The following is a 12,120-nucleotide window of genomic DNA, read 5'->3' on the forward strand; positions in this document are numbered from 1 at the left end:
GTCCTCTTGACTTCTTATCGGTAATTTTCAATTATGGGTTTATTAATATATTTTTAAATCCCAAATCTCTTGTTGCAAGTCCCATGCATTTACTTTTTTGTTTAAGTTTCAGGACTTTGAAATGTTGTTAGGAAAAAGGGTCATTTAGAGAAAAAGTAATTTGAAAATTTCAAATACCTATAAGAATAGTTTCTTTTGTATCCAAGCAATGATTTTTGTTTGTATCAAAAGAAAGCTTATAATGCACACTTTGGAGACAATACCAATCCTTGTCTTAACTAACGGTACTTTTCAAATAATTGTTATATAATTGTTATAAAAATAATTGTTTTATCGAAGCATATCGTTAAAATCACATTTCAGAAAAGGAACCTCTTGTCGGCTCTATGTTATTTCTCCATAACCACAGGCAATGATGGTCTATTCTACTTCTCCTTAAACTGAACTTTGTTGTACTTCTAAATTACCGCTAGAATGCAGAAAACTTAATTTTAGCGAAAAAATAAGCTATATTACGGTAGGTCTCATAGTAAGACCTAGACCCAGGACCAATTTACTTTTTTCGTTTTGAGGTCCCCAGAGGTCAAAAACACCCTCCGTTCAAATTCTATTCGACTAGTTGTGTAAGAGCCTCTCTGATTGGTCGAGACAAAAACAGCTGGCCGAAGCGCCGCGCCACCACAAATAGCGATACATGATGAGATTTAATTGCATATCAATTCAGGTTTGCTGCGGCGGGGGTATTTGGAATTTACATATTGGTTTAGCCCATAAGACCAAGAAGCGTGTCAAATTTCAACTCCCTAGCACTTCTAGAAGTGCTCAAACGTTTGTATACCGAGTCAGTAACACATCCGGCTGTATCATATTTAAAATCAGCAAGAGCAAACGGGTTTGGAATATTGTTAAAGATTTCTATGAGCATCTGTGAGTATTGGAACACATGTTACAACCTGTAAATTATATCTCAACTGCAAGTAATTTAACATTATAGGCTACCTAGATGATTCGTTTGACAATAAATGGACCAACACCATTGGTCTCACTGGGTTGGCGTCAGTCATGACAACATGACGTGCATTTATAAAACTATGACTATAGTTATAGCCTTTACATTTGCTGAACTTTTCATCTTATAGACCTACATTAGTAGCATTCCATTATATTTACTAGAAAATATTGACAACCATAGCTATATCAGTAGTAAACAATTATAATTTCCAGACAGTTATAGACATGTTTTGAAATTACATTTAACATACATTTCTCCCTATTATTTCAATGATTTTTGGGCTAAACAATGAATTATTGCTCTTTCACAAAAATATTCTTATTTCACCCTTAACAATGATATTATATTTATTTATGTAACCTGTATTATTGACACCATTAATGTTTACTTGCCAATCGTATAAATGAATAACAATGTTTTTAAAAGGATTGAATATACAAAGAATAATACACAATAAACTGTGATATCGCAGCATGTTTGCGTATTGTATTTGACAGGAAATTCAATTTCAGTCGGTTGCTGCATTCAATTCAACTAAGTTCTATTTTAGAACAGTGGAACATGGAAATTGAATGTCTGGTTCTATTTTTAGTCAAAGCTATGTACAACCTCTCACAACAATAACAACAATAAATGAAAATAAATAACAGAAAAACAAGAAAGAATAAACAAACTTAAAACCCTATTTCAACTTAGCCTATTTCAAATTGTGGAACAATTCATTGAACGCTTCAGAAGCCACTATAAATTAAATTTGCACTATTTACAATTCAGTTTTAAAAATTGACTTTCAATAAAACAAGCTGAAAAAATTATATTGATAGTATTTTTGTTTTTAATTTCACTGAAAGCTTCTGAAGCTATTGTAAATAAAATAAACAAAGAAACCTTGTATTACAATTTGCAATATTTAGTTCAAGAAATTAATTTTCAATAAAAAAAGGTCAACAATTACATTTAAAATGTTATAACACTTCTATGAAAGCTACCAAAGCTATTGCAAATCAATTAACTAAGTAAAACTGACAATCAGTATCTTATTGTTCATTGTTGTATCTTCCCGCTTTTCTGCGGTACTTGTTGACACATTCTGTGGTTTTCTGTATGAACTGGTATTGTATCGCTTCACGCTCCTCAACTGGTAATTTAGCCATCAAGTGGATCATGTTTGACCCAAATGCATCGAGCTCACCATCCACTTCTGGTTGTTCATCTTCTTGAACATCACTGGTAATTAAAGACAAAATTAAATACTTTAACAACTTGATCGGAACACTCAACAGTATGAATAAGTTGCTCACCGTATGAAATTATGATACTGAAACAGTATGATTATGATGATATCACTAATACATTGAGCAAAATAAAATAAATCATACAAATAACCACAGCAGTGGTTATTTGTATCGTCCAGGAAATTTTGTGATTTTTAAGCCGTTTCAACATACCCCTGCTGCAGCCAACCTGCAGACTTAGCAAATTTGCATTTCCCTGATTGAATTTTCACTGAAATATTTCCTTAAAAATATTATATTTTATTTCCTATTTAAATAACATAAGTTTAACGAGTACTTAGGTTTGCTGCAACAAGGTAGGTAGTTAGGTGTTTTTATAGAATAGCATAGTATGAAATACAAATAAATTTTTCAAATTTGATCAATTTGAAAAATTTTCATAAACAATGTTCATAAAATGTTCATAAACAAGCAAACTACAAAGAACAACATGGGAATTTTATATTTAATATTTTTATATTTTCTTCTTAACCATTAAGCGCATGACAACGCTCCAATTTACTATTTGCAATACAAAACGGTTTGGAAATAAATTGCAAAATAATACCCAGTTTTTAAGGTAAAAAATGGGAAGAATCCATTTTTAACCCATAAAACCCCCAATAAGGCCCTGTTCCCATAGTTCAATCATGCTGATTTACGATCTTGTTTGAATAAAGGTTGGTTGACACTAAACTTAGTACATAATTAGTAATAAATAGTACCAATATCTGAAAAAGTATCATATTCCTATGAATTACCAATTCAAAATGGCGCTCATTAAAAATTGTCTAACTTGTGTAATATATTTTTAAAATAAATGGTTATATTAAAAACTATTAAGAGTATGCGTTTTTAGGAAATGTTATGACTAATCCAACAATACTTCAATTGTAAAGATCGGTTTACAAACAACCAAGAAATAACAATTTTTGTGACATTTTGTTCAGTAGGTATATGAATGTTATGATGTTTACATTTTTCCTATTGTTGCACCGCACCACTTAGGTACGGTAATCTGGACCATGAAAATGTTTTATTGTAAATTTTTATCAACCAAATTTTATGAGGCCCTTTTATTAAGGACGCCAAAAAACCACCACCGCGGTTTTGTAAGGGCATTGCTGTAAATGTTTGCTTTTATTAAAAAAGTCTCGCAGCTTCAAAAGAAGCAGGTTGCTGCGGAGGTTTGTAAATTCAGCTGCTTGCACTTAGAAACCACAGGCGGCAAATGGTTCCTATATGCATTGTGTTGTGTTGTATAGGATTGTTTATCCAATGCGACAGCCTGCCGTCGCTCTTGCATTGCTGCCAACCCAAGTCACTTAGAGTGTGACGATACGTGGTCTTGTTATTAAGCTGTGGGCATTGTAGTTGGTTGTGTGGTCAATTCGTTTCTAGCTGAAGCTCTGTGGTCAAAATGACTGTATCCTCGGAGTATTTCATTTCTTGTAGTCGTGGTCTGACAAACATTCAAAGCAAGTTCATCAAATGATGGCACCGACATTCGATAATAATTTTTTAAATACTTCTCACGGTCTTCTCTTAACATTCCAAAGAGGTTTATAAAAGTACCACCTACATGTTCAGCTTGATTTATGGGAAGCATCTCCAACGCACTCCTAAGGCACTTTTTTTACTGTAATCTGGTTGGCAATGTGATTAGCAGCACTGTTACACTCTCCACCTTAATCGCAGCGGCTTGCCGCTTGACATATTGGTGCAGCGGTCGGCCACAACGTCGGATCGCTGCGGTGAATAAAAGGAGCCTAATCAAGGTATCCTAAAATTAGACATAATATTTCCGAAAAACGCACACTCTTAACAGTTTTTACTATAAACATATTTTAAAGATAGAAAATTTTAAATGGTCGCCATTTCTAATTAGTAACATTTAGAAAATTGATACTTTGTAAAAATATTTGTCTTATTTGTGACCCCTTAGGTTGGCTACTAAGTTTGAAGTTAAACGCTTAAGGCATTAAAAAGTTATGTATACATTTATGAAAATCACATAGACAGACAAAAAACCGGCCATTTTAGACCCATGTTTATATGATGTTTTTCTTGGTCGAAAGGAACATATATACAAAAGTGTTCTAAAGAGTGATTATACACCCTGACACCCTGTATTTCATTTAATGGGATTCAGTTTTTGGGAACTCAAAACGAAAAAGTAAATTGGTCCCGAGTCCAGGCCTTACCATGAGACCAACGGTAGGTAATAGCTTATTCCCTAAATGAGAAATTCATTAAAACACTCAGACATAGGCTAATCAATTTGATATTAATAGTAAAATAAATATGTTTTACAATATTGTGATTGGTTACTTGTTTTCAACAAACAAGCTTAAAACATTTCATGCTTAGAATATTATTTTCATTAATATCTACTTTTCAATTAAATATGTAATTAATATGTTACTTTTTATTTTAATTTTCAATGAAGCAAGCTCACAACATATTTCAAAGTTGGAATTTTATTATGAAAACTTCACCTTCTTTCAAATCAAATAAGTAAGCAAAACAAGATTAAGACCTAGGTGGTATTACTTTTTATTGTTTTGTGTCTTCTTTTTTTCAATTGATCCTGTTTTTCTTCAACACGAGCTATTAACTCTTTAGTGAATTTAAGCTGTAATTTTTCACGTTTCCTCTTGGGTAGTTTTGCCATTATGGATAATAGATCATGTTTATATCGAACCAGCTCATCTTCCTCATTTTTGGTTTTGAAATCTTCACGTTTTTCACTGGCAATTTAAGACAAAATTCATTACCCCTGTGTCACTTACAATATGAGAGCCATACAGAAAGAAGAAGACATTTCACGTTGGTGCCACCTGGGATGTTGCTATCGCTGCTATCTCAGTCCACTCAGTTTGCATCCAGTTTATGCGAGCGTGTACATCCTATCTTAAGCCGGGTTTACACTATGTAGCAAAACCTGCTATATAACAGATTTGTGTAACATCTAGTAATGTTATATAACATTTGCTAGAAGTAAAAAAAGTCACTTTTCAAAAGTGCTATACAACACTGCTATTTGTAGCAGATTCTGCTATATGTAGCAAAAGTTGTGCTATCAATCGGGAGTCAGTAGCTACATCTAACATTACTATATGTAACCAATGTTATACAGTAGAGTCCCGCAAACTCGGCACTCGATAACCTGGCAGTCTGGATAACTCGGCCATCACCTAGCTCAGAAAATTAGTGATTTTTTGAGTCCAAGTTCAACATGGACTCAAGCCAGCTCAAGTCAAATCATTTGTTACTTGTAAAAAGGATTTGTTGTACTATATCTGATAACTTAACACTGACTTGTATTATAAATATAAATAAAGAAGGCAGGTAAAAGGCTTGAAAATGTTATTGTTTTTTATTTTTAACCCTAGTTCCCGATAACCCGGCATTTCACAAACACGGCACCCTTCCAGTCCACATTACGCCGAGTTTGTGGGACTCTACTGTACAAATATTTTTCGTCTAGCATCTGCTATATGTAGCATTTAGTGTCAACATTTCACGGTTGTAGCCTCCTGTGTACGGACGTTTTTGCTCGGCGATCTTTGTTTACAATGGAAGGACTGGAAAGGAGTTTACATGCTATTATTAACTTTAATTGAACTGTTCCGTGGGCAACAGTTAGTTATATTTCATCATATATTATATTTATATTATAATATATATATTACAATTATATTTCCACAACTGGCGTTGTTGTCATACGTAAAATATTTTTTAAGCTGCCATCGCCTTATTTTGCGTTTTAATTATGGATCACTTCCTCTTCTGACTTTCGATCACTGTGATAGCTGCCTCGACCAATGTCTCTTCGGCTTGACCTTTTCGATACGGAATGAGAATGAGGTTGTGCTACATATAAGATATAGCACGGCCACCGGAATCACAAAATTGGCTGTAACTTTTTTGTATAGCAAAAGTTATATAGCAATGTTATATAGCAAAGGTTATATGACAATGTTATATAGGAAAAGTTATATAGCAGGTTTTGCTACATAGTGTAAACCGGGCTTTACTTTGTCTGCGATGGGATGTAACTGCCATTTGTGAGTTGGGTTCTGTGATCAGATTTTTGTTTACACACAAAATTTGTCACAATGTTTGGGATGTATACAGCAAAGGAGCAATGAAAGAAGGCCGAGCGAGGAATTGTGCACTGGATTTAAAATTACTTTAAACTTGGCTTCCACTTTTGTTAGTCTTTCAAGAATATCAGTGCTGCAGCAAGACTCCATTTTTTATCATACGTTAAGATCTTTGAAATCCATCGCTCTAAGTGGTGCCAATGCGAAATGTCTGCTTCTTTCTGGACAGCTACCTAGTTTATTGAGCAAAAAGATACATAATACATCTAATAAACATAAAGGAAAGATAACTTACTCTTTACTTAGATAATTCAGAATTTTTAAAAATTTAATGTACTTAGAGCCTAATAGGTAGACAAAAAGCAAAATTAAGGTATTTTTCTTTTTAAAATGAAAGTGTTCATGTCAACATTTAAGCAAACTGCTTTCTGCTTTCAGAACTGTCCAGAAGCGGCAAAGCAGAATAAAAAGGCTGCTTGAATTGAACCGTTGGATCAAAGATAGTCGTCCAAACTGGTCGGAAAAGAACCGAATGAACTGTGCAAAAAGAATTGATCAACAAATTTTCTGCGGAACTTGACAAGTGAAATGGAGAGCGCAGATAAGTTAGAGGGTAGCGAAGAAAAGTGGGCTGGAGCAGGAAAAGTGACATTGCAATACTATCAATACCAATAAATTTTGATACTTTTCTATCTAATGGTATCAATCTCGGTATCAAATCAAGCGATACTTCATTGGTATTGAAACAAAGTAATGTGGTATAGATTGAAGGAAATATGCAGTATCGTATTGAAAAAGTAATTAGTTCTTCTAAAATGTACAGTGGCAGTCCCAGGGGGGGGGGGATGGGAGGAATGTATCCCCCCCTCCTGATATATTTTATATTTTTATTAGCTAACTTAAATAGTATTGGCTTGAGCATATTACAACTCAATCAAACTGTAAAATTGGTGTAAATCCGTTGGCAAATAAATAAATAAATAAATATTTTAGAGCTCAAATACGTATAAAAATACATTTTTAGGCTTTAAATTCCAATTTTTTCTGGGGGGGGGGGTTCTTTCTATTTAGGATATTCCATACCCCCCAGACCCCAGGTTATGGTCCCCCCCCCCCCCCGAAATGAAATCCTGGGACCGCCACTGAAAATATACATAATACTTCCAAATGCTTGTTTATTTAAAACAATAAAGCTGGTGAGAACAAATATTTTGAAATTGCCCGATTAAGTTAACTTAAAGTGCAGTTTAATAGAATCTTCATTATTTACAGATCCTTCCACATTTTTCTTTGACTTGAGTTAATGTTTATTAATTCTATTAACTTTGTAAGCAACACTTACCAACCTCTAGAAAGCGCTCCATTTTATAGAAAATATAAACGTCTATTTTAGTCTTAAAGAGCTGTGTGAATAATCTTACAACTTTTTATTGTTTAGTGCAAGGTTAACAAAGCACTTATATATAAATCATGGCGTAGAAAGTTATGGAAATGTACTAGGAATATCTAGTGGTGAGCACCCTAAATTCTTTGTGAGTCAATTGCTTCAAAGGTACCAGGGTACCAAGGTTGGTTCAAAGGTTAGCTAATGTTCAGGAGTAGTTGCAGATTTGAGAATTCTTACCCACAGAACACCTTGAGCTTGTGATCTGGTAGGCCTACAAAGCTGGTATTTGGCTGCGTAGGCATTTCAGCAGGATCATCCTCTTCTTCAACATAGATTACTTCATCCTCTTCTTCAACATTGATTACTTCAGCTTCTTCCTGGAACACAAACATTGCCAAGTCACATTTGAACTCAAGATTTCAATTGTGAAAAAGAACCAAATTTAATAAATAACAACAACAAATTTATACCCCCCTCTTTCCGCAGAAATCCTACAGACTAAGCAAATTAATAAATACCCCCTAAAGAAGAAGGAGTATGAGGGTTTTGTTGAAAATTAGACCTCAAAACACTTTTTGGGCTGTTAAGAGTCATATAAAAGTGACGTTTTAATTGTTAAAAGATTGTAACTAAAAAAAAATCCTGTTTAAGTTCTCTAGGGGGAGTAAAAACCCCCTCCCCCCAGTAAGTTATGAACTGCTTGTGAGGGAATTTTCCTCTTTCTTGCACCCCAAGCCAGGGTTGTCATTTATATGGTTTCCCACTACAGTGGGTATAAATTTAACTTGATCCTGCAGGTTGAATGCTAATCAAGAGATTGGTTAGTACAGTAGACTCTTGATAATTCGAAATTGGTGGGCCAAGCATATAAATTTGAATTATCAAGAGTTTTGAATTATCAAGAGTTTGATTTATCGGGAGAAAAATAAACCATTCGAATTACAGAGAGTTAATTTGTTTAATACATACAAAGGTACAGCACGTTACAATAAAACATCATACCGTATTTTAGTACACTTTTAAACAATCAACGGCTTGTTTTTCAGTTACTGTAGTTGCAAAGAAATCTGTTATTTAGCGCTATATATTTCGCCAATAGCTGAACTATCAGCTGTCGACAACGACGTTTGTGCTCAAGGAGATGTCGTGCAATCTAGAGATCGGATTGCCAACTTAGAAAAACAAGTCAGCGAACTAACTCAGACTACTGCTCTAACTAAACAAACATCAAAACGTCCAACACTAGCCTACCATGGGAACAGGATGTACTGTACAGTATAGTTTCTTGTTATAACAGGAAGAGATCACTTCGAATTATAGAGTGTTTTGCCGACTAAACTTCGAATTACTGCGTGACTTTGATTTATAGAGTGTTTTTTCGACGAAACTTCGAATTACAGCATTACTTCGAATTATAGAGTGTTAACCGACAAAACTTCGAATTACTGAGTTACTTCGAATTATAGAGTGTTTTTCCGACGAAACTTTGAATTACTGCGTGTTACAAATTGACCTGCCCTCTATTTGGACTTTGAAATACCGAGTGTATCAAAATGCATGGTAAAAATTTGAAATATTGAGAGATTCTCTAGGGACTGAGCCTTCATTTTGAATTATCGAAAGTTTTGAGGTATCAAATGTTTGAATTACCAAGAGTGGACTGCAGCTTTAGTTTCTCGAAGTAATAAGAAGGGTAGTAACTATGTCTCAACAATAACATTTTGGCATGAGCCCCTAATCACTCCGAGCAGTAGGGCCGAGCCAGCATAGTGGCAGTGGGACTTTCCTGTTAAAGGGATCATTCATTATTACCTATCGATGATTTTTTTCGATAAGTTATATCGATATTTTGTTTTCTTTGCGATACATAGGCTATTACATCTGTTTCAATATATCTTCAAATGCATTTAAATTACAAATTGACAACGGATTTTGTTTAGGCCAAAATAATTATACCGGTACCTATTTGGATTAAGAAATGAAACTGTTCTAAACTAACCTAACTTAACTATTCAAACTTAATGTACCATTTCAAAATTCCATTTGAACAGAAAGGCAAGTGGAAGCATTATCAAATGGAATTTTGAAATGTTACAGCAAGTTTGGTTAGTTTAAAACAGTTTCATTTCAATATTAAGTAGGTAGGTAGGCTAATATTTTTTTAAATTGTTTGTTGATACTAAAACAGTCTATATTTATCGGGGTTATCAGCTGATAAGTTATGTTAAAACAATTTGTCGATATCGATCGAAATATAAAATATTTATTTATTAATTTGTTTACGGCAAAATCAACATTTTTACACAATTACATGCATAACGATTTGTGGATTAACTTAAAATTTATTAATATTGATAAGTATATCGACAAACAATCATCGATAATAACAAATGTTCCCTTTAACAGGAAAGTACCGGCAGTGGAAATGGCAATAACTTACATACAATGCGTAGGCCTACCGGTACTGCTCGACAACATCCCTACCGGTAAGTTATAAAATTCTCCCGTGTTTAAAATAAAGTTGATGTGTGGGCCCAATGTTGAAAAACAATTTATCTTACCAACAATTAATTAAAAACTAACAAACTTCTTAATTATAATGTTAAGTTAAATTAGCCAGATTTTTGTTCAATTCGCAAAATTAACTTAAGTAGGCCCTAGCCTAAGGATATGGCTATTTATTTTTAATTAGAGATAAACAAGATTTTTTCACTCAGCCATGTACCCCCTGGGAGCTTGTGCCCATAAGTTATCCCCGGGCCTAAAGGGCCTATGGGGAAATCTGGCCTTGGGAACGGTAGGCCTACCGAAAAGCCTGGCAACAAAAAGTCGGGCTAGGGTTTTGTGGTTCATTATAGGCTAACATAGCCCAAAATATTTGACTGTTTTAACTTAAAATAAGGAAAATGTGGTAACTTAAAGCACAAGGGGATTGGCCTAATACGGAAAGTATCTCTACATATTAGGCTAACTTAACTTACTTATAACTTAGCATCATTTATTAGGCTAAGTTAGTAAGAGAACAATATCAGGGTTGTGGGCCATAAAAAAAAGTAAAATTGTCTGGACCTAGGCTTGGCGTAGGCCAGCCTAGCCTAGGTCTAACTTAGGTTAACTTAGGCTAGATAAAATAAAATAGGACTAAGGCAGGCCTAGGCCTAGTTTTATAAATCTTACAGCAATTTCAAACCTTGTTTTTAAATAATGGGTTTAAGTTACCTTAATTTTAATGAACAATTTATCTGCTGATGTAAACCAAGCGGTGATTGGTTTGTAATTACTGTCTCTTAGGACTTTGCCCTTTTCTTGAAGGTAGATGTTTTCCAAATAGTTAATTTTTTTGACAATCGCTTCCGGCCTTAAGTTTTGCTCTTCAGCAATAATTTTCACGATTCTTGATTCTTTATTGTAGACAGTTGATTGATCATTAAAACAAACTTTCAATTGATGAAGTCTGTCAGCAAATTTCTTTAAGCCAAACTCGTTCTTCATCCTAATCCTTGTTAGTGTTGAAGCTTATTGTAAACTTAGTTACGTATAACAATATCTCTAGTAGTTAAACTATGTAATTCTCAAGGAAGAAAGATTTTGAATAGGAACACAAATAATTTTCTGACAGTGGGCCCATCGATCTCTTGAGTAGGTCTAATCTTCAGAGTCTAACTAACAATCCAACCTATGAATGACCACAATAATCAGGGCAGGGCATACAAAAATGACGCGGAGCTGGAACGCGGAAACGGAAAGAGCAAAAAGTTGTTTACTTTTTGTAAAACAGTTGCGTGCTAATTTTTCTCCATGCAACTGCATAGTTTTCTGTCGTCTCGGTATACTACCTAATCCCCTAAGGTATTTAAAACCAATTCCACTGCCACATTAAAAACGTGATCTGTCCGTCAAATATCTGTTTACATATTTTTTATATATTTTTTATTTTATTGTTATAGTTTTTATAATATTTCTAAACGGCAAAATGGGGTTTGCAATCTGAGTGTGGCCTTGAGCAGTCCTAGATTAAAACTATATACCTCCTCTGGTATTATTTTAATTTATAATTTTGGTACAGAAATTAGTGAAATATGATCTTAGGCGTGATAGAATCACAGATTAAATATACAAGAGATAGGATAATTATTCAATCTATGATAGTAGTTTCAATATAACGGCAATCCTAACTTACGTACACGGTTAACTATAATAAACTGTGGGTATCAGCATCAGCTTCCTAGAGAATTAATTGACGATTTTTGCCCGAAAACTGCAATATGGTAATGGGTGGTCTAGCCGTAGAGTTAGAGTGTAAAATTTAATGTTTGTTTACAAAGACTCTGTAGTTTC

General features: G+C 34.0%; 1 protein-coding gene across 1 annotated transcript; it reads right to left on the bottom strand.

The window, feature by feature from the left end:
• Positions 1–1,966: 1,966 nt before the first annotated feature.
• On the bottom strand, positions 1,967–11,274 carry LOC128997641 (uncharacterized). Its single transcript, XM_054423279.1, has 3 exons — positions 11,002–11,274; positions 8,020–8,159; positions 1,967–2,239 (listed from the first exon to the last, which is right to left on the bottom strand). Exons 1-3 carry the CDS (start codon positions 11,272–11,274, stop codon positions 2,050–2,052), a joined length of 603 nt encoding a protein of 200 aa, XP_054279254.1. The 3' UTR covers positions 1,967–2,049.
• Positions 11,275–12,120: the final 846 nt, after the last annotated feature.

The sequence above is a fragment of the Macrosteles quadrilineatus genome, unplaced genomic scaffold (genome assembly GCF_028750875.1).
Source record: "Macrosteles quadrilineatus isolate MER2022 unplaced genomic scaffold, UCM_ALF_1.0 Scaffold_6__1_contigs__length_79288215, whole genome shotgun sequence".
In the NCBI taxonomy this organism is placed as follows: domain Eukaryota; kingdom Metazoa; phylum Arthropoda; class Insecta; order Hemiptera; family Cicadellidae; genus Macrosteles; species Macrosteles quadrilineatus.